The sequence below is a fragment of the Fragaria vesca genome, linkage group LG1 (genome assembly GCF_000184155.1).
Source record: "Fragaria vesca subsp. vesca linkage group LG1, FraVesHawaii_1.0, whole genome shotgun sequence".
Taxonomy (NCBI): Eukaryota; Viridiplantae; Streptophyta; class Magnoliopsida; order Rosales; family Rosaceae; genus Fragaria; species Fragaria vesca.
Window position 1 is genome coordinate 3,708,665 of NC_020491.1, and position 27,674 is coordinate 3,736,338.

Sequence of the window (27,674 nt, forward strand, 5' to 3'; positions counted from 1 at the left end):
GTTAATGAATTGAGATAGAAATTAAGCCACCGTGTTAATGAATTTGAGCTACAAATCAACCACCACTAAGGTAAATAATGAAGTTTAATAAGATAGTTTAGGAATTCAAGGGTTAGGGGGGGGGGGTGGGTTAATGAATTTGAGCTAGAAATCAGCTATCGTTGTTAATAAATTTGAGCTACAAATCAACCACCATTAAGATAAATAATGAAGTTTAATAAGATATATAGTTTATGAATTCAAGAGGTTGGGGTGGGGGGGGGGGGGGGGTGGTTGGTATGAATTTGAGCTAGAAATCAAGCCTCAATGTACCTCCGTCCCTGACTAAAACAACACTGCTTCTGTGAGTTCTTTGAGCTGCGATTAAATCGTTGCTTATTCTTAGCAAGCTCCTCCTCATCAATACTACTGTCCATAACATCTGGATCCCTATAGCCTGGTCACTCTGGTAGTCGAAAATGTCAAGGAACGAAGAACCTTACCCAATGTGCATGAAATGCCCTAATGTTCTAAACGACTCCACAAAAGGACAAGCTCCGTCAGTCCGTCCACCTCTTTATTCCCACCGGCCACCGGCCAAGATAGCACTTCAGTCATGCCAGACTTGTCCAACACGTACTGCGGTGTGATCCATCCTTCCCCACGTTTCATCAACAATTGCCTTTGAAGCAGCAGAAAATCTTTAATCTTGTTGCTAGCTAGACACTGCCGGATTCACATCCCTAACAATGCCGTTTTTCACATCCCTGACTGACTATTTTCGGCCAATGTCAGATCGATGCGGTGGCATATGAGTCGTTGCAAGAAGCTCGACGACACGCTTCACCCTTGGCCCTTGTCGAAATAGTTTCGGCCCTTGGTGGTTTGTGTTCTTGAGATCGTTAATTATGGAGCGCGCTGGAGGTGAAGATTAAGCAAGAATGAAAATGCCGTAGCTAGGCAGAGGTCTCATTGTGTAAAGAAGAAGGGACGGTGTCCATCTCCGTGGAGTCGACGTCGTTATATATCCATCTTCGCAGAGTCGTAGTGATTGATGGTTTTGGTTTGGAAATTGAAACCCGAGTTGTAGATGATGACATGCATGTACTGTCGAATACAGGGCTTAAGTGGCTAAGTACGGGCCGGCCAAACGACGAATAGTTACCCAACTTCCATCTTTAATTATTTTTCTTGTTTTTGGTCACAGTATCTTGTCCAGAGTTTTTTTATTTTATTTTTATATAGATATCTTTAGCCTCGGACGTTCAAGTTTCAACAGCTGGAAATAACAAAGAAGTATCTTGACTAAGAAAACGAGATGATAAAGTCCAAAGGTAAAGAACATCTTGTGATTCTTGTCATCTTTATTCTGTCGATCAACGAAACAAATAACATTTTATAAGATTTTTCTTTCTAAATTAATGAGTTTTGATTACAGCTACTCTTCAAGATATGCGAGTTTTTTATTATCTGAATTTGATGAATCAGTCACAATTTGTATCGTTAGATCTATGTTTATTTTGCTACTCATTCCATTAACTAAGAGTGAGTTTGCATAGCGCTGCTTACCGAATTGAATCACAGATAGATAATCAATTACTTTCAAGTCATTTTTAGGTACAATATGTTACGTCGCTATGTAAACCGAATTGAATCACAGATAGATAATCAATTACTTTTAAGTCAATTTTAGTTATAATATGTTACGATTTGAGCTAAGTTCAACAAACAAACCCAAATCACAGTATCCTTATTCAAGTTCGACCCAAATTAGTAGTTAGGGACTTGGGGCACATCAAATATCCCTTCGAAACCATCATAATTGCACCTTCATGAAGTCTTGTATCGATATCTTGTTGCTAAAAAAAAGAACAAAGAACATTACAGAGCAAACAGAGGCTGGCATCCAATCATTGGAGACACAGCTCAAACACAGTAAAATTGATTAATCCGCCCTCCTCAGACCAAGTGGTACAACCCAACACAACAAGAAAATTTAAAAAAAATAGATAAACTAAAATAACAAATATTTAATTATTTTTAACTAAATTATAAACAAAACCAAAATTTGAAATGAGGAAAAAATACAAAGCAAAAAACCAAGATCAGGAGAAGGAGGAAGAAGCACCACCACCTGGTGACCTGGTGTTACGCGGCGTTTTGAAACGGCGTCGCTTTAGTCTCTGGGTCTTTGCGGGTGATGGGCGATGAGAAGTCGTCGTCAATTGTAATGGCAAACAGAGACAGAGAGCCGCGAGATCGAGAGCTTCTCATTCCGGTCGCCGACTCCGGCGATGAAGACCTTTCTTCCAAGCCCTCGTCTTCTTCGTCTTCCTCTCACCACCTCACTGGCCGCGAGGTAGTTTCCAAATTTCAATTCCCCTCTCTCAATTTTGGATTAGGGCTAATCAATTGCTTTCATTTCTGTTTAATTTGCTCGGAAAATTATAAAGGAAGTTGAAATTTTCATGCTTTGATTGTGAATTTGGGTTTGGAGGTTTGTGGGTTGATGTTGTTTGATCTTAAAAGGATGAGAAATTTATAAATTGGTTTGAATTATGATGTGTTTGATTCATTTCATATGCTCCAGCTAGAGCTAAGTTTTGTACAAGCTCAGATGATTTGATTCGGGTGCGGTTGGGCTACTCGATTTTAGTTTGTGAGATTGAGGTGTTTTGCCTGCATATCATGATAAGAACTTGAATTTTTATCGTCATTGTATGGAGGGATGAATTAGGGTGGTTGTACTAGTTTGGTGCTTGTTGGATAGTTCAGGGTTTAGAGTTTTGCATGGGCGAAGATTTTCTTTCTTTTGTGGAATTGTATGTTCTGGACATTATGATTGATTGAATTTGTTTTGTGGATGAAGTGGAGATACACCTTATCTGGTTCTTTGAGTGTGTGTGTGTGTGTGTGTGTTTGCCTTAGAATTGATTGGTATGCTCATTCTGTGTTTTATCATCTCTCTTGCAGACTTTCTACAAAGTTTTCAGAAGTTGGGCGTCAAAGAAGTTCATGACTGGATGGTATGAGTTTCTTCCTTCTCGTGCTTACTTGTGCTCAAATCATTATGCAGTACTAGTTCCTGTGCATATGTGTATCTTGTGTAAATGATCAAATCTGATAGAAAGTGGAAATGTATGGGTTCTTTCTTAAAGCTAAGCAGTCATGAACTCATGATCATTCTCGAAAAATTCGAGTGATAGAACTTGTTAAAGTCATTAGGTTGAGGTTGACATATTTCTTTGAACTCTTGGATTCTATTTTAGGCCAAAATAGTTGTACACTGTATGTCCTACCCTATTGGTAGGTAATCTCAAGAAATTCACATCTTAGGCTCTTACGAGTGTTCAAGGTTCTTGTATTTTTTCTGGGATATTCATATCTGTTCCAAAATTCCAATTGTTTTGTTTCTCTTTGCACTTCATCATCTCATGTAGTAGATAGATTAGATAAAGCTTTAAAGTTAACATTTTCTTTCTTTTGGAGTGCTTAGTAGCTGCTAACTCTCATGCTCTTTTTCAGTGTGATCCTATTTCCAATAGCAATCACTTTCTACATAACTTGGTGGTTTATTCACTTTGTGGATGGCTTCTTCTCTCCAATATATGCTCAGCTAGGAATCAATATTTTCGGTAAGTACATTTTATTCTGTAACACATGGCCTTGACTGCATAGACACTTGAGTTCTGAAAAGCCTCATAAATACAAAGTTCTAGTCCGTTATCTTTTTTCAAGAAAACCTCATTGACACCAGGTTCTGTCCAAAAGTTTACTTATCATGTCTTTATCTGTACTCTTTGTTCTCATTGAACAACAGTTCGTACCCCTTAGAGAGATGCAAATCAGGCTTGTGATGGTACAAGTCAAACCTGACCAGAATCTTTATCAAGTTATATATTGACTGTATAATCAATGAATCAGAAGTTTTTGTTTTTTCACAATGTTGATTTGATCTTTCAAATTCTGTGCACTTGTTAGGTCTTGGATTTGTAACTTCCATTACATTCATATTTTTGGTTGGGGTGTTCATGTCATCATGGCTGGGTGCATCTGTCCTGGGTCTTGGTGAGTGGTTTATCAAAAGAATGCCATTCGTTCGCCATATCTACAACGCCTCCAAGCAGATCAGTTCTGCCATATCCCCGGGTATGCTTTATAATGTCTTTCCCTTGTTTGATGAAATGGATATAGAGAAGGGCAATTAATAATCTTTAGCTCTTTGGTATTCTAGATCAAAACACGCAAGCCTTCAAGGAAGTGGCCATCATAAGGCATCCACGTATTGGAGAATATGCATTTGGGTTCATTACTTCATCACTTACTCTTCAGGTCTGCGAATATTTTTTACATTCTGAAGCTACCTTTAGTTTTACACTGGTCAAATACTTCTTTCATCTGTTGTTTTGAATTACCAATATTCTATACTGTTATTGTTTGTAATTGATACTCATTCTCATTTCCCCAGCATGCATGTTTTGTTCAACTCACAACTCTTTAGACCATGGTCTTTGTTTGGTAAATGGTGACTATCTATATTTACTATGATTCCTTTAGTATTTCTCCTGTTATTGTCGTTTTCTCTGTCACTTTGATTCTAAAGACTTGGTTCATCAGACTAGTTCTGGTTATTTCTTGGCCTAAAAATGATTGTGGATTAGTGTAAGACTGGAAGCATTTTGGATATAATGGTGCTTACTGTAGTTTGATCCTTCTTAATAATTTCTCTTAATTACAAACATCATCTAAAAATGATTGTGGATTAGTGTAAGACTGGAAGCATTTTGGATATAATGGTGCTTACTGTAGTTTGATCCTTCTTAATAATTTCTCTTAATTACAAACATCATTATGTCCTGTTCCTTATGATCAACGTTTTAGAAAATATGTTATCTGATCCATTGTCACAAAAGCTTTATACCAACAACTAGCGGAATAATACACACTATTAGAATAGAATACTGGTATGACAACTAGCAGAATGATATACACTACTAGAATGCAATACTGGTATTGTAGGTCAATAATATATTTCTTATTTTTAACTTGCAGAACTATGAGGGGGATGAGGAATTGTGCTGTGTTTATGTTCCCACGAACCATCTGTATATTGGTGATATCTTTCTGGTCAGCACCAAGGATGTGATCAGGCCAAACCTATCTGTACGGGAAGGAATTGGTGAGTAATCTATTTGCCAGTTTATGTAGATATATCAAGGCTGGGTCAAAAGAACCTGTTTTAGCTCTTAGCTCGGAATTTACCTACCAACTTAGAGTTACTATGACCCCCCCTCCTGGATGACCGTGATCAAATTGGGCATTCATTATAGGCGTCATATTGGTGTTGTCTGGATATACAAAAAAGAAAATGATGTGGGCATGAAAGCTGAACTTATTATATAATCAAAATGCAATGACAAATGGGATCTTAATGAATGTGTTCGAACTGCATTGTAACAATAGATGGGGAAAACAGTTTGCATATATCAGTGCTCTAACTGTATGTTCATTTAATGCAGAAATTGTTGTATCTGGAGGCATGTCGATGCCTCAGATCCTGTCAACAGTTGATTCCCGGATTATGCCTGTGGTCAGCTGAGTGGAGGTGTTAGATGTTAGCTTGGTTGCTTCTTTTTTACCTTGTTTGGTTTCCCTAGTGTCGTCAGATTGGCCATGCACTCAATGTGATGCATACACAGGAATTCTTTTTAGATTACCCAAGATTCTGGTGACATTTGTAACATGGTTTGTCATGTTAGAATGTAGAAATTGTAGTGTTGGCTTGGAAGATATAGTTTTGATGGATTAATGAACATACAGGCTGTTCAGCGGTTTGATTTAACATTCCCTTATGTGTAGAGCTGTGTCTGCTTAATATGTTGTGTGCGAGATTCTCTTGCTGGACCTTTGCTGTTGATTATCTATAGACTCAACCATTTCGTTGGTAGAAAAGTATAGTTGATCCGGCTGTGAAGTAACTGATCGTTTCGTTCCGAATACATTCACGAGTGTTTTACGCAATCTAGATGAACCTTTCTGAAATTGGGACTAGTATTTTGATATGACGCGTGTACAAGTTCATGAAATATGAACACATTCCAACTCTCCTAGCAACCCTAAGAGCAAATGTACTCATTTTGGGTGGGTTGGACCAATTTTCAATCCGGGTAATATATTATTCATTCAAATCAATCATTGGTCTTTTGTTCGACAATACAACAAGATCGATCATAACACCAATTATTATTCACATTTTAAAGAGTCATTTGAAAAAAGTTGTTAGCCACTCAGCTCCATGTGCATGTCCACTCCCTATATATAATTTGGTGTCCCTTGGAGAAATTGGTCCTAATTGAGAGATGGGTTAATCCTTGACCTAGATCACATTTCATCATGTTAAGTCCCCGCATGGGGCCTAGCATCAACCCAGTCCAATTTTTTGCTGTTGGATACAGTTTTTGGTCCAACCTCTCAGTCCGACCCATGCAAATGGTCCTCTGCTGCATTTGCTCTAAGGTTTAACATATTAATCATCAAAAAAATGCTTTCATGTTTATATCTCATGTATGGTACTAAAGTTCAAGAACTCAGAACTGGAGGAGCTGCCCTTTTGGTTTTGCTTAGCAAATAACTGAGTGTACACACATTCTGTTTAACTTCTCAAATAAATGAGCACACATTCTCTAATGTTTTACCAAAATATCCAATCAAAAGCCCAACCCAAATTTCTTACGAGCCCAATTACACCAACAAACCCTAGCTCGAAAGCACCCTCACGCCTCTATATAAAGCATTGAAGCAAAAGAGCAACACCCAAGTCCTCCTTCCTCCGCTGCTACTGTATCTTCAACTCTTCTTCACTATTCTTTTCAATTTTCCAATCTCTGGTTTGTTTGTTTTTCTGTTTTGTGATTTGGGACCGTGACGATTCAATTGATAAGGTCTCGTTCGTCGTAACTGGCCGCAAGGCCTTGCCGACCATTCTGTTATATCACCACCCATTATCTGAGTCCCTCTCTCTTTTTCCATCTTTTCCTATATGGGTTTTGAAATTTAGGGTGTGTTTTCTTTCCGGCCGATGATTAAAATTAAATCAATGACAAGCATATGTCTGAATTTCTCTGTGTTGAACTCAAACTAATCTTCTCTATGAGGCCGGTTTATCTTTCTTCCTTCGTCTATTTGTTAATTTTAAAATGATTTGGGTGGGTTTCTTTTGCCGATGATGATTATATGGATTTCGTGTAATGTATGACTATCTATGATTACACACATACCTATACTGCCTTCCTTCTGAGGCTTGTTTTAGTGTTTCCCTATCCTTGAGTTTTTTCGTTAAATTTGTTCTTGTTTTTGAAAATGTATGAAATTTGATTTGATGGGTTGTGTGATGATTGATGCATAGTTCACATGAGTTTATCTGTGATTAAACATCATTTTAGTCTTTCGCTCCTATCTGATGACCCATTTTAGTTTTTTCTTATAACATTGGCCAAGGATTGAAATTTATTCTTGACAAGCATATGTCCGAAACTATGTGTCGAAAAATTTGTATCATCTATGAGGCCGATGTTTGAACATTCTCTGTTGATCGCATTCAAGATTTTAATTTCAGAAATGTAAATTGAAATTGGTATTTGTAGGTTAAGCACTTGCAAACTTAATTCTGCTCAACTTTGCATTTTGTAATAGAGTAATGGACAATGATGATTTGTGTTAGGTCTCGTTCGTCGTAATGTCTCTTCTGGGACTTGCCGACTATCGTGATATATCACCACCCATAGTCTGAGTCCTTTAAGATCAACCTCAAGGGATTACCGGATTAACCTCTAGGGATTTCCTTTATCTTCCTTTTCTTGAGTAATTGATCGTGTGCGTAGTTTTAATTGTTGAAGTGAAGTGAAGAATTCATGAGGGACATGTTGAACGATTTCAGCTGGATTATCATACTTGGTTGTACTTCAGCTAGAACTAATCTCGGACTGAACATAGCAATTTGAAATTTTCCTATGGTATCATTCAGAGCTAAATAATGAGCTGAATAACGTTCTAGTAGAGATTACAAACCCTATAAAATTCGATTCATTTAGTAGAAAAACTAGAGTTACAAACTTGCAATAAGATGTGTGAGTAATCATGAAGAAACCAGCTCCTGTGATTAGGAAAATAAGGACATGACTTCTCCTATCTCAAATTCATTAGAAATTGTGTAAGAAAGTATGGTTTTGTTAAAAAAAAACACATCTCATTTGCTCCACAGCAGTCGTAAAGACTTCTCGAAATCTCAAATTCATTGGACTTCGGCATCTTATGATAATCTTCATCCACTCGTCCATACCATATGTCTATAACTTGCGCACACTCGATTAGACAGGGGACAACTCGCTTACTCTCTCTTTTTTTGGGTCTAATCATCCACTCTTATGATGCTCTACTTCGCTCGACTTTTACATCGCATCTCGTCACCACATCTTGCACATCGCATTCTAGGGGTCGTTGTGGTTCTAAGTTCAACTCTTGCATGTTATGATATTCAAGAATGTGGTTCAATTAATAGAACATCGAATCCCAGATCAATCCTTTTCTATGTGATATTTGAGTTCTAATAAAGTAGTATGGGGTTCACATCTAAAATCAATTGGTAATATGTGAAATTGTCCAAACCCTTATAAACTCATAGGTAAGGTCCCATATTCCCAATGTGGAATTAATATCTCAACACGCCCCCGCACGTGTAACGAATTTTCAAGCCTAACACGTGGACAACATTTGGGTGACGTGAATCCAATTGACAATGTGTGGAGTGGCCCAAACCCATAGGCAATGTCTCATATTCCCAATGTGGGATTGATGTCTCAATACGCCTCCGCACGTGTAGCGAATTTTCAAGCCTAACATGTAGACAACATTTGGGTGACGTGCAGTTTGTGTGGTCATTTGGCTTCAGAAATGGACGTGGGTAACCTGCTCTGATATCATGATATAGTAGTCTGGGGTTCACATCCAAAACCAATTGGCAATGGGTGGAGTGACCCAAACCTTTATAAACCCATAGACAAAGTCTCATATTCCCGATGTGGGATTTGATATCTCAACAAGTTCTATCAGCTCAAGAAATGCTTAACAATCATTATCCAAGTGCAGCAATATTTTGGTGAAGAAAATAAAAGCTTGAATTTGTTGACCGAAATATTTTGTGTTATAGCCCACATTTTCGAGTGAAAATCATTATTCTGAAAGGAAGTATTAACATTTTTGTTTTATTTTTTATTTTTTTGCAGAATGCTCGAAATTCAGTTTTCACTGAATTGGTCATGAAGAGTGTAAATTTTACTACAACTACTGCTCCAAACGACGTCGTACCCGCCACCTAAACTCGGTTAAACATAGCACCAGTACCACGTTACGCGCGGACGCGCGGGTAAACCAGAGAGAACCAAAACGACCGTAAAAATCTGCCGACACTTGGGTAATACAAGCCTACAGCTTCGTCTTCCGAACCTGGCGGTTGTCTCTATATCCAAGCAAAGCCCTCTGACTCACTCCAACTCATCACCCCCTGACTGACTCAGTTAACTGTAACTAACACACTCAATCACTGCCTTAATATCTTCAACCACCAATTCCCACTCCTAGTTTCCTTTCATGAAATGTCCCTCTCTCACTTTTCCTCCTCTTCAGTTTCAGTGCCCCCAATTCTGTTTCTGCTCCAAAACGCTTACACCTTATGTGCTTCATGTCATTTGTAATGCCCAAGTTGGTCTAAGGCCTCAGTTTTCTTCTCGTAGTTATTCCATCAATTTAAACAGTTTCAGATACCCAATTTGCTCTCTACTCCTAGCTTGTGTTTCATTTTCCTCAATTTCTCAAAATTCCCATCTGCATGTTATCAATTTCAACACTTTGAACCCCAATTCTGTTTCACCTCCAAAAACGCTCAAACTTTTCTGTCCATAGCTTCATAATTTCCATCTGGGTCTGATCAGTTTGCTCTAAAGACTCAAACTTTCGTGTCTCGTGGCTCAATTCTTCAAAATCTCTATCTGGGTCTGTTTATCTGATCAGTTTACACAGTCACATCGTTTGAATTTCCATTCTTGACATTCAAAGTTTCGGTTTTGAGCTCATAATTACGATGCACGCCAAGTCCGATTCCGACGTCACGAGCTTAGCGCCGTCGTCGCCGCGATCGCCGAAGCGGCCAGTGTACTATGTCCAAAGCCCATCTAGAGACTCCAACGATGGCGACAAATCCTCCACCATGCACGCCACTCCGGCCTTCAACAGCCCAATGGAAAGCCCCTCTCACCCTTCCTACGGCCGCCATTCCCGGGCCTCCTCCGCCAGCCGCGTCTCCGGCAACTTTAAAGGGAGCCGGAAACGCGGCCATGATAAAGGCTGGCCGGAATGCAAAGTGATTGAGGAAGAAGGGGACTATGATGGGCTCTATGGGGAGAAGGGCCTTTCTAGAAGGTGTCAGATTTTGATGGCTTTGTTTGGCTTCATTGTCATCTTTTCCATTTTCTGCTTGATTCTTTGGGGTGCTGGTAGACCTTACAAAGCTCGGGTGTCTGTTAAGGTAATGTGCTTGTTCTGTTTCATTACTATTGTATTAAGAAATGAATTTTATAATGTTTGATGATAACATGTTTCTAAAGTCACATTCTGTCTGAGATTTGTTAAGTTTGGCATTTGGCATAGTACTCAAAATATGTTGTTGCGCTTGTTTTGATCTTCATCTTTATGGACTGGTTGTTGTGTTTCAGAGCTTAGCTGTGCATAATTTTTATTTTGGGGAAGGATCGGACATGACTGGTGTACCTACAAAGATGGTGACAATGAATTGTTCAGTGAGGATGAGTGTGTACAACCCAGCTACGTTTTTTGGTATTCATGTCAGCTCCGATGCAGTTAACCTTATGTATTCAGAAATTACAGTTGCAACCGGTCAGGTTAGATTTCTGGCTTGGACTATTGTTGGGTGTACATGATGATGATGAGATTGAATTTCTTAAGCTAGGAAAGTAATCAAATTGATCTTGAATATCTGCAAACAATCCAGAGATCGAGATTTTGTTTGAAGTGTCATTCTTTCAGTATGTACTTTAGCCTCTGTATGGTGTACAAATTTTTGTAATTTTGGTTGCAAATGATGCAGTTGAAGAAATACTATCAACCAAGAAAGAGTAACCGGATTGTGCTAGTGAACCTCCAAGGAGTGAAGGTACCTTTATATGGGGCTGGAGCAAGCTTAGCAGTCGACGATACCAATGGAGGAGTTCCAATGACACTCGTGTTTGATGTTCGGTCACGAGGGAATGTTGTGGGAAAGCTGGTGAGAACAAAGCACTGGAGGCACGTAAATTGCTCCTTGGTTGTTGACTCTCATAAGACCAAACCCATCACTTTAAAAGCAAGTTCATGCGCATACTAGTGAGCACTGCCCAGCAGATTCCTCTTACCTTGTTGTGCAATGCCTTCACTTGTGATACTGAATCATATTGTGTGCCGTCTGCTTGGCATGGAGCAGTTTTCATTCTTATCTTGTAATACAACATTGCAGACCTCGCGAATTGAATAGTTAAATATAGTTATATTTCTTTCATTGTCCATTTCCATATCCAAGCACCGCTGCAGGTTTAACTTGGTAAAACATTAAACTAAAACACGATACAGTAAGAGAGTAAATTTTGATGTGTCAAATAAGTTACTCAACTTGAGGTTCAGATTTTCAATCTACAACAATAAATAGGGCTTTTCGGAAAAAATTAGCCCCCGAGAGATATGTTACACAAAATTTGAAAGAAAAAATGGTCTAAGCCGTCTTCCTTTTCAATTCAATGCTGCACCTTCCTTTGGTTGAGATGCTGGAATACTCTCCTGCTTGTCTACAGCACATCCGGTCTCAAGAACAGTGGCGCCAATCCTTTTCGGGGGCCAGTACCGAAAGATAGATCTTCCCAAAATATTCTTGGCTGGCAGTGGACCCCTAAACATAGACACAACTTAAACAATCAATCAACATGAGGAACCACAGCATAATGAATAAACCAAATGGTCTCACAACTTGGTTTAGAATGCATTACCATACGTGTGAATCGTAGCTGTTATTTCTATTGTCACCCATCACAAAAACTGAGTTCTCTGGCACAGTCTGTGCAAACATAAACAGAAAGATGCAGAGTCAACTACTTGTGACATTCTTTTAAAGTTACAACCTTATCAAGTTTCATGATAATAGTAAAGAAAATAAGGACATAAGAGAAGAAAAAGAAGGTAAACTATTAAAGTGATTCTTACTATAGGTGTCATAGTATAAGAAGGTGGTTCCAGGATGAACTTTTCATTTCTCTCGACCCCATTAACTATGAGCTTCCCATTGCGAACCTGCAATCAGTTATCCCTTAGCAGTTAATTCCACTATTTAGATACTGACGAAGAAATAATGTACTTAGCAACACAGAAAGGACTCGGACTATTGATGTTTGTAAGTTAGTTTTAGATGGATGCATGTCAGAGTTCTCTGCAAGTCTGGAAGTTAAGGGACAATGGTTAGTTCTGTGAGCTTCAAGTAACATAGAGATTTTCCAGATAGAATTACCCATGGTTTCATGGGTGAATGTGGCTAGACAAGTAGGAATGGCATACTAGGAAGATTTCTCATTTCTTACCGGAGAGAAGATCTAGTATTGTGGTTTAGTGTATTGAATAGAAGTAGAGTAGAATTATGCATTAGAAAAAAACAACACCACCATAACAGGACACAGCTCAGTAATGTCACCTCCACAGTATCACCTTCCTTGGCCACTACTCTTTTAATGAAGACGTCAAGGTCGGTATATCCTACTTCCTGAAGGACCGGTGGACTTTTAAAGATAACAACATCATTGGCACATGGCTTTCTGAAGTAATATGAAACCTAGCAATGTTAAGAGAAAGACATGTTATGTATATATTTCATCATATTCTCATCCAAACAGGTACACCTTAAGTAAAGAGTGCACACAATAAGCGGAACTACTATAGCAAAAAGTTCAGATATTTCTCCAAGCTATGGCTTAGGCCCAAAACAAGAATACCAATTTACAATAGCATGAAAATGAACATTCCCAATAGTATCAGCTTCAAGAAATAGTCAGGACAGGGGGAGGAGTATTCATAATGTGCACACCCAATCCAACAACATTAAACTCTTCAAGGCTATCACCCACAGAGTTTGATTGTCTATAGTTATGAGAAACACAGTAGGTTCTAAACTTCTAATCTACTCAATCAGACCCAAGTTCGTAACTTATCAGCCAAGGCAGTCGTAAACATATCTGAATTAACATATTAACTTATGCAAAATCTCAGTCAGTACTACTGACTCGTTAATATTTCTTTCGACTATCACCTTGATCATGTCTACCAAGTCTAATTACCTGCGATACTTTTCTTGCTTAAGCTTATCCCCTGAAAGCTTAACCTTTCTATATCCTATTCCTTACCATTCTTCTAACCAAGTACCTAACTTCGTAGTATTCCATATCAACCAAAAGTACCCACATTGCCCCCGAAAATGTTATCCACATTGTTATCATTATACAAGAACAACTGAACAAGTCCTATGTGCACCGATGACAACATTAGCCATTACAAATTCCGATTTCGAAACAAAACACTATGATCAAACCTTAGCAAACAGAACTCGCAAACCATAAAAAACCAAAAAACGAAACAAAAATCGAACCTTCTCAGCTACAATTCTATCTCCAACATCCAAAGTAGGGTACATTGACAAGGAAGGAATAAACCTCGGCTCAGCTACGAAAGACCGAAACGCAAGCGACACCGCAATTGCCGCAAACACTGTCTTGGCATCATCGGTAGTTATGTTCAACCACCCCGGCAGGGGCCCACTCTTCTTCTCCTCCTGCTCATCGTCGCCACCGTCACCGCCGCCTCCTCCTCCGCCGTCTCCGCCGCCGCCACTGTCCAAAGACACCTTCTTTTCTTCACCGGAGTCCTTTAAAGCTTTGCAGACGAGTTTTCTGAAGTGGGTTTTGATTGAGAGCTTGGAATTGTGGGTTTTGGGGAGTGGGTGGAGATTGAAGGATGAGAAATTGCGGTTTTTGATGGGAATGGAGAGGTGGGTGTGGTCGGAATTAGGGTATAGGAGGGAAGGTAATGGAGGGGAGTAGTGTAGAGAGAGCATTCTCTCTTTGGCTCAATGATGGAGTATGCTCTCTTTGTTTGCAGATTGTACAAGCTTTTGGACTTTGGAGTATTCATACCATGGATGAAAATTCCAATATACCTTTCCTTTATGTCAGTCATTATATAGTTGTGAAAATGTTTTTTTTTTAAATATATATTCTACTGATAAGTATAAGATTCATGATTCGAAGCCATAAATGAATTAGTTTATCTAAATTTCTGAAAAACATTTCTTGTATAGGGTCATATCTAAATTTCTTCAGTCACAAAGACAAAGTCGTAGGCTCGTAGCTCACTTAGTCGCCATTTTGCAACAAAAAAAACATGTGTTCAATTATGCTAAATGAGCTAAGGGTTTGTCAAAATCATGTACTCAAACAATATCTAAACCATGTAGGAATAGGGATCCTTTTCTTACTTGGATAGTTGGATATATATTCTCTTTCCCCTTTGTTTAAAAAACACCCACTTTCCCTCTATAAATACTCACACACATCAAATCTACAGATTCTTAAGCTTTTGTCCAAAGTATTCACTATCAGTGTTTGAACATTTAGGTGAAGATGGAAGGCCGCGTCAACTTGCCACCAAAGATCATGCTTGACATTTTTTCAAGGCTACCAGTGAATCACTTGTGCCGGTGTAAGTGTTTATCAAGGGTATGTCGATCCCTACTCTCCGATCCTGATTTCGTTGCAAAGTACAACAACAATGTGTTCTTCCAAAGAAGGCGCCTCCTCTTTACTATTCTTGCTGACTCGAGACCAGGGATATACTCATTGAATCTCGACCAACTTCTCAATGAGAATCCTAATGTTGATGCTGGTGGTTTAGTAGCAGCAGCATCCACTGAGCTCGACTTTGTTTACGATCATCTTCGGCACCTTGCTCGCTATTGGTTTCCCTTTGTGCATGGTCCCTGCAATGGCTTATTCTTGTCCCAGTTATATTTTGGAGACTTCAGTTACAGTTTGGTTAACCCTGCAACCAAGGAATCAAAGAAACTACCAAAGATACCAATATGGAGACGACCAATGAAGCCTTTCTCTTTGCAACTATATGGACTTGGATTTGATCCCTCCACAAACGAATACAAGGTGATTAACGGGCAGGATTACGGTGATGGAATTGTGTTTAGTGTCTATACATTGCAGACTGATTCTTGGCGACAGATTGACGGCTCGTTTCCCTACAAAGCTCTCGGTTATGATGGAATCATGGTGAATGGGGCTGTTCATTGGTTGGTGAGGAAGGTTGCAGATCGATCATTAGTGATTATATCTTTCACTTTAGCAAAGGAGGAGTTCAGGGAAATTCCAGTACCACCCGTTCCAAGTACTCTTTCAATTAAACTAGGGGCATTCAGAACCTGGCTATGTATAACATTAGTATCAAAACAGACTAAAACAGCAACGGAGAAAAAGCAGATAACATATAATCAGTTCTGGGTCATGAATGAATATGAAGTGAGCGAATCTTGGATTACAATGCAGGTCTCCAAACCATATAAGACATTATCACATTCCGGTTTCTGGACAGAATCTCATGATCTAATGGTGTTTGATAGATCATCTTTGGTTATGTACAATTTTAGTGATGACAAATTTTGGACTCTTGATGTCGGCAAAGTTGGTACCTTTTGTAACGTTGGTACCTATGTAGAGAGCCGAGAGCCTACCTTTCACTCACCGATCAAGAACAGCTATTGATTACAATAATTCTTGTTTTCCTCAGACTATTGATTCCTACTTCCTATTAATTTAGCAGCACCTCCTAAAAGTTTCAGATGCAGTTTATGTCACTAGTTGCTTTTGCTATGGTAAAATCACCTGGAATGCAAAGTTGAGTTCAAACAAAAAGCACATTACAACCCTACACAGTTGAGTACGTGTTGTGCAAATCACACTATGTTAAAGGGCTTCAAAGAGTCTTCATACAAACGACTAGTGTGGAAATTAGACACATTGCTGGTTCTCTAAATCTATTCCACTCTTGAACCCTAGGAATACGAAAATGTACATGTTAGAGTCTCAACAGGATTTTACTTTCCTTGAGGCTGCTTCCTAGCATATGATGAGTCATACAATCCCAGCGACGAAACAGGTCCCCCATCGTACCAAAAGACATTAGCAATGTGGGCAGCTTCTGCCACTCCCTCTTCTATAAACAATCCTCTCCAGTAAATTTATCTTCAAACAATTGTCCACAAACACTTCAATCAGAACCACCTCAAGCTAGACAAAACTAAAGATGCAGAAGAGGATGAATTAATAGAGGAAGTAGTTCACCCGGACAACTGTGGATCGAAGAAGAAGGTAATTGTGATGATGCAAAGGCGGATTTAGGATGGAGGAAGTTATCCAATTTTTTTGGAAAGAAGAAGGGCGGGCTCCCTTTAATACAACTCCATTTCATGGGAGAGCCTTGTTCTGTGGACTTTAACCTTGTGGTGACCTGAAGTTAGTTTTTACATATGTATTTGATGGTGAATTTGAAAATCAAAACGAAATATATGTTTTTCTCATGTCTAACTCAGAAGAGAGAGCAATGCTACTTTGTTGTTTGGAGTTTCGCTTGCCCGTTGAATTTAGAGAACCCACAGAGTACAACTTTGTGCAGCTTGGGGATCGCAAAATTGGTCTCATTTTGATCAGATTTTCCCGAAGCAACCAAGACTGGAACGACACAGCTTTTGTAAAATATGCGTCGAGGAAGATGAATGTAGTTTTGGTCCCATTGGCTTTTGATTACTGGGATGATTGGTATTGGAAATTCCGCTTTAAATTCATGCCTTATCAGGATTAGAGTACTATACCAGAGAGGATTCTAGTACTCGATAAGGCATGACTTTAAAGCGGAATTTCCAATACCAATCATCCTAGTAATCAAAAGCCAATGGGACCAAAACTACATTCATCTTCCCCGATGCATATTTTACAAAAGCTGTGTCGTTCCAGTCTTGGTTGCTTCGGGAAAATCTAATCAAAATAAGACCAATTTTACGATCCCCAAGCTGCACAAAGTTATACTCTGTGGGTTCTCTGAATTCAACGGGCAAGCGAAACTCCAAACAACAAAGTAGCATTGCTCTCTCTTCTGAGTTAGACATGAGAAAAACATATATTTCGTTTTGATTTTCAAATTCACCATCAAATACATATGTAAAAACTAACTTCAGGTCACCATCAAGATTAAAGTCCACAAACAAGACTCTCCCATGAAATGGAGTTGTATCAAAGGGAGCCCGCCCTTCTTCTTTCCAAAAAAAATTGGATATCTTCCTCCATCCTAAATCCGCCTTTGCAACATCGAAGCAATACACATCACAATTACCTTCTTCTTCGATCCACAGTTGCTCTACTTCCGGGTGAACTACTTCCTCTATTAATTCATCCTCTTCTTCATTTGCATCTTCCTCCACATCTTCATCCCCTTCTTCATCCGCTACTTCCTCATTTTGAATCTCTAACATATCTTCTTCATCCACTTCTTCCTCATCTTGAATCCCTAACTCTAGTAATATATCTTCTTCATTCGCTTGTTGCTCATTTCTAATCCTTGCCATATGCCTCATCCATCCCCCTAACGTTACCATTCCTATCCCCGGGACAAACCCTGTTGTTGACCTGACTTCCCTGCTCGACACATATATTTTACTTCCACTAATAATATAAGAGAATGGAGCAAATTTAAACCTTGGACCGTCAAAATCTAAAAACGGAGGTTCTGCCAGTGGAGTCCAATTCTTCAGCCAGGGGTCAAATACCTCAAATGCAGGATTAGCTGGTGCGGGTTCAAAAATGGGCTTACCAGACAGAGCGTAACGCTTTCCGCCGAGCTGCACCAGCAAGGGCCTATGCTTTCCTTGTCTGAAGGAAGTGTCCATCTTGGTGAAAGCTTGAGACTGAGGCTTAGTGTCGAATACATACAAGTTTTACTACAAGACCTCTCGAGTGCACCATACCCCAAGATCCTGGAGCCACCGGCGAAAACAATCTCGGACCCAAATACACCGCAGGCGGCAAAAGCGGGGAGGTGACTACCATAGTCATAAGCCACTTGATGCAATTGATTCTTGTTCTCCAATAGATGGCTCAATTTGATGGCGCGGATGTTGTAAGAAGGGTAGGCAACCCCCTGTTCAGATGTGCATACATAGAGAGACTTGTGAAGACACTCCTCGTCCAACTCCAACGTTTCTGAAATGCTCTCCCACAAACCCATCGTCTTCCGCATCCAATGCAAACGGCAAGGATTCTTCTTGTAAAAATCAGCCTCGGTTTTTGTTTTTTTGGAATTGGGAGGCTCAGCCATCTTCCAAGAGAAACACAAAGAAAGGGAAAGGGGGTTTTCTAGGTCAGAATTTGCGGAGGCAAAAGCTGCACTATTTGTACTCGTTTTTCTTTGGGTCAGTTTTGCAACGGCCCGGTACACAAGGCCCAAAGTCTGAAGGATTTAGATTGTAGTACATTCTGGTTCTTCTTGCAATAACCTTTTAGGCACGTTTACTTACATGAAATGAAATTGAAAAACGAATAAATGATTTCGGTAGAGAAGAATTACAGCGTTTACTTACACATAATAAAATTGGAATAGGTGTGGGTCTCACCTCCTAATAAGTAATCGATTTCTTAACAACCCTAAATTGTAATACCAAGAGGGAGATGAGATTATGAATGATACCAGCAAGAATGAACTTCTATTCTAAAAATACCCTCTTTAATTTTATTATACTAATAATATTGAAGAATTTGTTTAAGATGCTAATAATTTCAATTTTTTTTTAAAGGTTTCTTTTTATATGCTAATAATATACTATTTGTGGAAGTTGTTTAATTTTTTTTTTTGTATTTATAAAATTCTTTACTTGATTTAAATATATTACTAAAATGTATAAACATATGATGCCTTAGTTTTGTTTTTCAACCCTTGCAACTTGCGGTTTGAAATACACCCAAAATGCTAGTATTAGGTCCAAATGATTTTGATAAATCATGGTAGAAGAGAGTTTATGTAAGGACGAGATTGCAATATACACAAACGCACATGTAGACTCTGTATTACATTGTTAATATGTAACTACATTATTATAATCAATACACTGAATAGAAATAGTCCATTTGGTTTGTTGATTATACATAACTTATCAACTGAAACAATCAAAACGACAAATAAAACTAGATAAACATATAAGGAAAAAATTGCTTTGAGAGTGATCGAAATGTGTAGCTTATTTTTTCATGGGTATTTTAATAATTAAAATAGTAATTAATTACATTTATGTTCTAATTCCATATGGTAAGTAAACAGTTCAATGGAATTGAAATCTCCACATACTGTTTCATTATCTTTCATTCCAAGTAAATAAACGTGTCATTAGCGACTTAGCGTATTTGATTGGCGTTTGAGTTTTTGTTTACCTCATTGAGGTGTCTCAGAGAGTTTTGATAAAACAGTTTTTTTTTATTTTTTTAAATAAGAAAACAATCTTCTTTACAAGAATTTTAAGTGTGACATTGAGCATGATCTCTTAACATTTGCAGCCTAGATAACAATTGTCTAATAAATTCTATATGTTTATGCATCATGTAATGAAATCCAAGTTAGTTCAGATAGTTGTGTTTTTTGATTTGAACCTCTCTCTGCCCCCAAGGGCACGGGTTCGATTCATGTTTTCCTTTCTCTTCTTTTATACATTTTCTTTGTTTTATTTTCTGTTATTTTTTTTCCATGCAATAATTTTCTATTTTCTATCAGTTTTAGTATTTTCCTTCTCATTTAATTCCCTTTTTTTTTTCTCCCTTTAAGAGAATTTTTTTTTTTTTTTTTGCTGTAAAGATGAGTGAGAGAGGAATGACTCCCTTATGTATTAAAAAGAAAAAAGAAACATCAAGAGAGGGGGATTAGACCAAAACCTCTCATAACAAAATAACAACAAAACAAAACTATGAAAGCCGAAAATGGGAAACTCCCTTAAGAGAATTGGGTTTAAAGAGATATTGAAATATGATTTTGATAAAATACAATATTGTTTCCATGATTTTGTTTTGAAACATTATTGGCTAAAAAATTTGCATACAAGAGAGAAATTTAGCCTAGACCACATTTCATTTCTAGATCCGCCATTATAGAGGATGTGATCCATGGCTCGAGTCACAGAAGAAAGTGCAAGTCAAATTTGAAAAACTTGAGTATCGAACTTGTAAATAGTGGAGTTTAGTCACCGAGTGGATTCATCTTCTTTACTCCTCTGAGCTGTTCTTGATCGGTGAGTGAAAGGTAAGCTCACCACATAGATACCAACGCTACAAAGGGTGCCACTTATGCCGACATCAAGAGTCCAAAATTTGTCATCATTAAAATTGTACATAACCAAAGATGATCTATCATACACCATCAGATCATGAGATTCTGTCCAGAAACCGGAATGTGATAATGTCTTATATGGTTTGGAGACCTACATTGTAGTCCAAGACTCGCTCATTCCATATTCTTTCATGACTCAAAACTCATTATATGCTGTCCGTGTTTTCTTCGCTGAGGTTTTAGTCTGTTTTGATACTAATGTTATACACAGCCAATCTCTAAATGCCCCTAGTTTAATTGAAAGAGTACTTGGAATGGGTGGTACTGGAATTTCACTGAACTCCTCCCTTGCTAAAATGAAAGATATAATCACTAATGATCGATCTGCAACCTTCCTCACCAACCAATGAACAGCTCCATTCACCACGATTCCATCATAACCGAGAGCTTTGTAGGGAAACAAGCCGTCAATCTGTCGCCAAGAATCAGTCTGCAACGTATAGACACTAAACACAATTCCATCACCATAATCCTGCCCGTTAATCACCTTGTATTCATTGGTGGAGTGATCAAATCCAACTCCATATGTGTGCCGAGAAAAGGGCTTCATTGGTCGTCTCCATATTGGTGCCTCTGGTAGTTTATTTGATTCCTTGGTTACAGGGTTGATCAAACTGTAACCAGAATATGACTGGGACAAGAACAAGGCATAGCAGGAATAATGAACAAAGGGAAACCAATCAAGTGCATGGTTTGGAAGATGATTGAACACAAAGCGGAGGGGTGCTGCTAAACCACCAACATCAACATTTTGATTCTCATTGAGAAACTGCTCGAGATTCAAAGAGTATATCTCTGGTCTCCAGTGGTCATAAAGAACAGTAAAGAGGAGGCGCCTTCCTTGGAAGAACACATCCTTATTGTACTTTGCAACGAAATCAGGATCGGAGGGTATGGACCGCCATGCCCTTGATAAACACTTGCACTGGCACACGTGCTTCACTGGCAGCCTTGAAATAATGTCAAGCATGATCTTCGGTGGCAAGTTGACACGGCCTTCCATCTTCACCTAAATGCTCCAAACTCTACAGAATGAATACTTTGGACCAAAGCTTATGAATCTGTAGATTTGATGTGTGTGAATATTTATTGAGGAAAAGTGGGGTGTTTTTCAAACAAAGGGGATTGAGAAATATATATATATATATCCAAGTAAGAAGAGGATTCCTATTCCTACATGGTTTAGATATTGTTCGAGTATAAACATATAAGACAGGAATTCCTGGTGTTTAGGAATTAGGAACGTATATTACTTCTAACAAACACCAGAATAGACCCCAACCCAGCTCAAACAGACCCCAACCCAGCTCAAACATCTGGCTCTCTACCTAATGTGTTACAGATCAAAATCAAACATCACCATTATATTTCACTTGATAATAGTGCCCAAGATTGTCTCAAGCACCACCCTCTCATATGCTCATACTTCATGAGAGCTTCCGGTATAGTTTGTGTAAGCATGCATCTCAGATCAGTTTGCCTTTCTTATAGGGATTCTCTATGCAATTCTCAGCCTATAAGATAACCCAACTTTTTAGAAAAGAAAAATATTTAAAAATAAAATAATTGGGGTTACAGCAGCAGTTAATAGAATAATATGGCTCCTCTCCCTCCTGTGAACATATTTCACCACGGAAGCCTTCTAATCAAAATCGAGTGTATTTCCGTACAATATTGCCGTTGACAGCTGAAGTACTTGGACAATCTTGAAGCGGTAGTCAGTACCCACCGATGATAAAGCTAGCAGAGCAACATAAATGAGGAAGGAATAATTCCATTGAATAACTACAAGATAAATATACATTGACAATAAACATGAAACATATGCAGACCTCACTCCGACATTTCAGCTTGTAGATTGCCTCCCTAAATGATGAGACAAAGCTGTTGTTAATCCCAATCTGCAATTTTCTTTTTTTGAAAAACAATGAGAATTACTGAATTAGCATTGAAGAACCAAAAACACTATCAGTCAAAGACCAACCTATGCTGCTATGCATGATGAAGGTCTGGTTCCATGTGCATAAAAGTAATACCAGTCAAAACTGCAATACAGACATGTAGTGAGTAAAGACTCAAAGATAGAAATATCAAGTCTTTCAGAAGAACAAGAAAAGATAGTTGATGGAAAATCTTAGTATAGAAGATTATCAGCAGCAAAGCTAAAACAGTCCAGGATCAATAGTATCCCCAACTCAAATTCAGACCACAGTCTACATTGATATTCCCTCTGCTCAGCATATCCAAGTTTATCCCCAACATGGTTAACTAAGCTGGTGCAGTAAAGATTCATCCCAGAAAGACTAAACAAGTACAGTTGATTCAGTACCCAACTCAAACAAATAACTGCGCTTCTGAATTGATTTAACAACAATGCAAGATCACTGTATTGCACCACTAAGAACAAAACCAAATTCATCTTGTTAACAACAAAAATCATAATTGGTCACAACGAGTGTGTGAAAAAAACAAGACAAAGAAGCAGAAACAGGAGGAAAGAAAAAACAAAAAAACAAATGTTCTTGTTAACCGAGCAATGACAGAAACAACAAGAGCAACACAGTTTCTCTTTGATCCATAATTACATATCTAACATTCCCACGAACATTCAAATCAATGAACTAACCGGAAAAAAAAACACAATGGTTTGCAGAAGAAGAAGACCCGACCATGAAATTGATCAATTCTTAGCAGATCAAGCTACTCAGACACCCGAATCCCTAATCAATAATCAATCATTCAAATGACTACAACCCATAAACAATTTTCAAAAGATAATCGATCCTAATCAATTCCAGGTCAAATACATATATGAACTTACCTTCATACTCCTTAAACAAAGGGAAGGATGGGGAGATCGATCGGATACGCGGTTTGGGAACGAATCCGATGGCCCCGATATGAGCATTTGTACACTCCAGACGTCTCCTACAACAGAATGCAGACATCAGTGGAGAAATGTTCACTAAAGCTAACATCAAAACCCGAAAGGTTATAAACTACCTCCCAAAATCTGAGGCCTTACAAGTATTTCTATTTGTTGTCCAACATCCAAATGACACGTGATTTATGAACACATAATAAACAGTTCACCAAATCCTGGCCATGAATGTAAATTTACTCAAGGCTTCAATTGAACTGCATTTACCCAGTTGAAGAAGCATTGTTTAGAACTAAATGCATAGTTTAGTTCAACCAACTGATCAATCATTCCGAAATTAACAAACAAACAAAAAATTTCATATTTCAACCTATCAAGACAAAGTTGAAGAACCTTAACCATCAGAGCGGCTGGAACTAAAAACACAAATTCGGTAGCTAAAATTGCAGAAGACACTAAACAGCTGGAAAAAAAAATGGAGGGAGCGATTGGATTCATGTTGACGGAGCTGGAAATGGAGACGATGGAGGTCCGCCTCGAGTTGTATGGGTCTGAAACTAATCTAATTCCAGAACTCACCGTCAGGGACAGTTGGGTTGACCAAAAAAAAAAAGAAAAAAGGCCAGTTGGGTCCGTAGGGGTGAAATTGTAAATCGCTCTTCTCTTTTCATTTTCACACCTGCGTCTCTTTCCATAAACCTCTTTGTGTCCTTTCTAAAAAATAAACCTCTCTCTGTGTCAGTCAGCTCACTCCTCTCTACACTCCATAAATCCATCTTCCACTTCAGTTGAGACTAACGCACAATTCAGGTATGCATTTTTCTGTTTTTGATGTTCAATGTATGTTTTTATGTTAAAAGTATGTTTTTGATGTGAAATCTAAGTAGCTATTCTGCTGTTTTGGTTCTTTCTCAAATCCTCACCCCAAAGGCCAAAGCTTTCACCTTTGGATCCCAAGGTTCCATCTCAACCATAATAGATTGATTGCTGCCAAAGGGATGAGAAAGACACTAACTTTGGTTCTAATACTCCAAAGTTTCAACCTTTTAAGAATTGAAATGCAGCAAATTTGTGTCATTGCTGCCAAAAAGATGAAAAAGGCACCAACTTTGGTTCTAATACTCCAAAGTTTCAACCTTTAAGACTTGAAATGCAGAAAATTTGTGTTCTTTAGTCCTCACCCCAAACTTTCAACCTTTAAGACTTAAAATGCAGGAGATTTGGGAAGGCATCAAGATTAAGGAGAACACTGCAGAAGCTATGGAGGAAGATGATGAAGATGAAGATTGGGAAGAGGGATGAAGATTATCCAGATAATGAGATTAGGATTATGAGAAGTGTAGCAAATAGGTTTCCTCGTTTCTTCTAGGTGATCTTTGCCAATATTAAGAGAAGATTTTCAGTACATTTTTGTCAAGTAAGGTGAAGTGTGTCATGTACTCATTTTCTAAGAAATGTTCTGTGTCGATCAAAGTTCCGTTTAATTTCACATACATATGGACAGCAACTGCCCTCAACTATCCAACATATACTACAGAATTCATGGAGCTTAATTTGACTTGCACAATCAGCTATACCAATAGAAATGGTAGGATTTATACCTGTTAATCGCTAAGTATCGGCTAGGCCAAATAATCATGAACATCTGAAACTAAGAAACCAATGTAATCTTCAAAGGTAGCATGTTCTGGGGGATTGTTGAAGAAGTCCCACATCAGAAGAATCACAAAATATGAACATTTAGTGTTTGACATCACGATTGTCTTCTTCTTTGTTAACATATATACACCACTCTACATGTACTTTCAAACTTCCTGCATATCCCAACTTGACTTTGAAACTGCCTCTTGCATATAACCAATGGCTGCACTCTCAGTGCGGAAGTATGAGTAATGCACATGGTTCTACTAACATTCTGCATACTTTCAGACGAAAATTCGAAACTTTTTGAAATCATCTGGCCTCTTATGTTAGCAGCAGAGTTGCCATTATCAGAAACAACCACTCCAGGTATCTGCAAAGCATTAGGATAAGTACTCAAGGTTTGTTTCCGACTAATGGTCTCCAAACTCTGTTCAGGTACCTTGTTTAGTGTGACTTCTGAATCATCTTCTGACTCATTGAGGAGTCTCATTGCTTCATCCATTAAACCTATAGCACGCCAAGCCTCAGCAACAAGCTCGATTGTTCTCATTTCAGGAACAATACCCTTCTCTTTCATTATATGAAGCAAATCTTCTGCTTTCCATGGCTGCCTAGCTTCTCCATATCCCCATATTAGAGTCTCAAAAGTTTTTACATTTGGGGTGATTCCCATTTCACACATTTTCTCAAAGAGATCCCAAGCATGCTCCATTTTTCCAGCTGTGCACCACCCACTGATGATGGTTGTGAAGATTACAACATTTGGGTGCACACCAGATTTTCCCATGAAACTCAGAAGTGACTCTGCCTTTCCAGGATCACCGGCACGCACATAGCCTTTTGCAAGAATTCCGAACGCATGGATGTCTGGTTCAATGTCTGCCTTTATCATGTCATCAAAGATATCCTGGCATTTTTCCATCAGCCCTGCTGAGCTCCATGCATTCATTATGGTGCTAAATGTTATTACATCTGGTTTCATCCCAAATTCTTCCATCAATGTCAGTACCTGTCAAGTTATGGTTTTTGTGAGTAAACCATTCTATGAGTGTCATAAAAAAGCTGTAGAAAATTTTGGAATGGCAAAATTTTCATAAACAGGACTAATGTATTTCATTGAAATCCCAGTATTAAACTCACCTCATCAACTCCATCAGTGTCTGTAATGTTCAGAAACCCCTTGATGAGCGAGTTGAAAATGACAAGATTCGGATTCACCCCAATATCCTTCATTCTATATACAAACTTCAAAGCATCTGTCATGTTACCTTCTTTACAATATCCATTTACAACAATGCCACAAGTACGCTCATTGGGATTCACTTTGTTGTGTTGCATCTCCAACATCAACCTTTCAGCTTTACTGGTCTCTCCATTCTCAGCATAAGCCCTTGCCAATGTGTTGAAAGTGACTACATCAGGTTGTATACCAGAAGCAACCATCTTATACACCACATTCCAGGCTTGATCTAATCTCTTCTTGTTACACCAGGCTCTAATAAGAATATTATATGTCCTGTCATTCGGTTTTGCTTTCCCATCCTGCAACATAAGCTCTAGCAATTTTAAAGATTCTTCAGGTTTACCAGCTATTCCATATCCTTTGATAAGGGTGTTAAAAGTGCTGGTTGTGGGCTTACATCCACTCTCCTCCATTTTCCGAAAGATTTTCATGGCATCATTTACATTTCCAGATTCCGAGAAAGCATTGATCATGGCATTGAAAAGTATTGAATCAGGCTTCATACCATTCTCCTCCACTTCAGAAAGGAGCAAGGGAATTGACTTGAAACGCCTCTGGCGGGTCAAGGCAGCTACAAGAGTTGTGTATGTTATAAGAGTTGGCCTATGTCCTTCTTCTACTAAATTATTGAAGATAGAATGCGCTTCATGAGGCTTCCCTCTTGAAATTAAATTGTTCATCAGCTTTGTTCTTGAACGAACTACGCGACAACTGTTCTTGTCCAAACAAACAAGGCAGCGGGATACCAGAGTTGAGGTTGGTTTTACTTTGTCCTTGCCCAGGTTTGGTTCCTAAGAAGTTCACAGTGAACAATAAACTTGATTCAAAACATGTTCATAGAAGCCATGCCTAATGGAGTTCACTAAATTATACCACTAAATATTAAGAAGAACAAGTCATTCTCAGTCTAATTAGTGGAAGTAACAAAAATAATGAAGAAATATAATGCACACTGTACCATAATACTAAGCTGCAGGATCTATTAAACAAATGAGTTCATGGCCAGTATGATACCCTGAGTGAAGATGCGCTACTACTAATTGTTCCCTCTTGGTGTCTACCCATGATTCTTCAAGCACCAAGCTCCCCCAAGCTGTTCCTCTATTTGTGAGTTACCTTCTTTGATCAAATAAGATTTCAGCTTGCTGACCATGCCAAGGCCAAAGCTTGTAGAGCTGAGGGGATCGTTAGCTGGTCATTTCCTCCTATGTGAAACCTATTGAGAAATGAAGAATACCATAAGCACAGATAGTAGTTCAAGAAGTTCAAATCTATCAGGATAAAACAATGCTGTGAGAATAGATTTGAAACATGCAAATCCACTTCAAGACTCAAACTTTCACTGCAACTCAAAGCCAAAATTAC

General features: G+C 38.5%; 6 protein-coding genes across 6 annotated transcripts; 3 read left to right on the forward strand and 3 right to left on the reverse strand.

Moving 5' to 3' along the window:
- Window positions 1–2,054: 2,054 nt before the first annotated feature.
- Window positions 2,055–5,869, forward strand: LOC101295742. Its single transcript, XM_004287351.1, has 7 exons — window positions 2,055–2,338; window positions 2,953–3,005; window positions 3,505–3,614; window positions 3,961–4,128; window positions 4,214–4,311; window positions 5,032–5,158; window positions 5,499–5,869. Exons 1-7 carry the CDS (start codon window positions 2,180–2,182, stop codon window positions 5,576–5,578), a joined length of 795 nt encoding a protein of 264 aa, XP_004287399.1. The 5' UTR covers window positions 2,055–2,179; the 3' UTR covers window positions 5,579–5,869.
- A 3,840-nt stretch (window positions 5,870–9,709) lies between these two features.
- Window positions 9,710–11,583, forward strand: LOC101296029. The gene is made up of 3 exons (XM_004287352.1): window positions 9,710–10,558; window positions 10,746–10,931; window positions 11,138–11,583. Exons 1-3 carry the CDS (start codon window positions 10,115–10,117, stop codon window positions 11,411–11,413), a joined length of 906 nt encoding a protein of 301 aa, XP_004287400.1. The 5' UTR covers window positions 9,710–10,114; the 3' UTR covers window positions 11,414–11,583.
- Window positions 11,584–11,633: 50 nt separating this feature from the next.
- Window positions 11,634–14,217, reverse strand: LOC101296317 (chloroplast processing peptidase-like). Its single transcript, XM_004287353.1, has 5 exons — window positions 13,709–14,217; window positions 12,761–12,898; window positions 12,280–12,366; window positions 12,066–12,133; window positions 11,634–11,968 (listed from the first exon to the last, which is right to left on the reverse strand). The coding sequence occupies exons 1-5, from the start codon at window positions 14,171–14,173 to the stop codon at window positions 11,812–11,814; spliced, it is 915 nt and encodes a 304-aa protein (XP_004287401.1). The 5' UTR covers window positions 14,174–14,217; the 3' UTR covers window positions 11,634–11,811.
- A 521-nt stretch (window positions 14,218–14,738) lies between these two features.
- LOC101308322 (F-box/kelch-repeat protein At3g06240-like) lies at window positions 14,739–15,884 on the forward strand. Its single transcript, XM_004288789.1, has one exon. It carries the CDS (start codon window positions 14,739–14,741, stop codon window positions 15,882–15,884), a length of 1,146 nt encoding a protein of 381 aa, XP_004288837.1.
- Window positions 15,885–20,677: 4,793 nt separating this feature from the next.
- LOC101308616 (F-box/kelch-repeat protein At3g06240-like) lies at window positions 20,678–21,544 on the reverse strand. Its single transcript, XM_004288790.1, has one exon. The coding sequence runs from the start codon at window positions 21,542–21,544 to the stop codon at window positions 20,678–20,680; it is 867 nt and encodes a 288-aa protein (XP_004288838.1).
- A 3,370-nt stretch (window positions 21,545–24,914) lies between these two features.
- Window positions 24,915–27,374, reverse strand: LOC101308910 (pentatricopeptide repeat-containing protein At5g21222-like). The gene is made up of 3 exons (XM_004288791.1): window positions 27,324–27,374; window positions 26,207–27,100; window positions 24,915–26,075 (listed from the first exon to the last, which is right to left on the reverse strand). The coding sequence occupies exons 1-3, from the start codon at window positions 27,372–27,374 to the stop codon at window positions 25,197–25,199; spliced, it is 1,824 nt and encodes a 607-aa protein (XP_004288839.1). The 3' UTR covers window positions 24,915–25,196.
- Window positions 27,375–27,674: the final 300 nt, after the last annotated feature.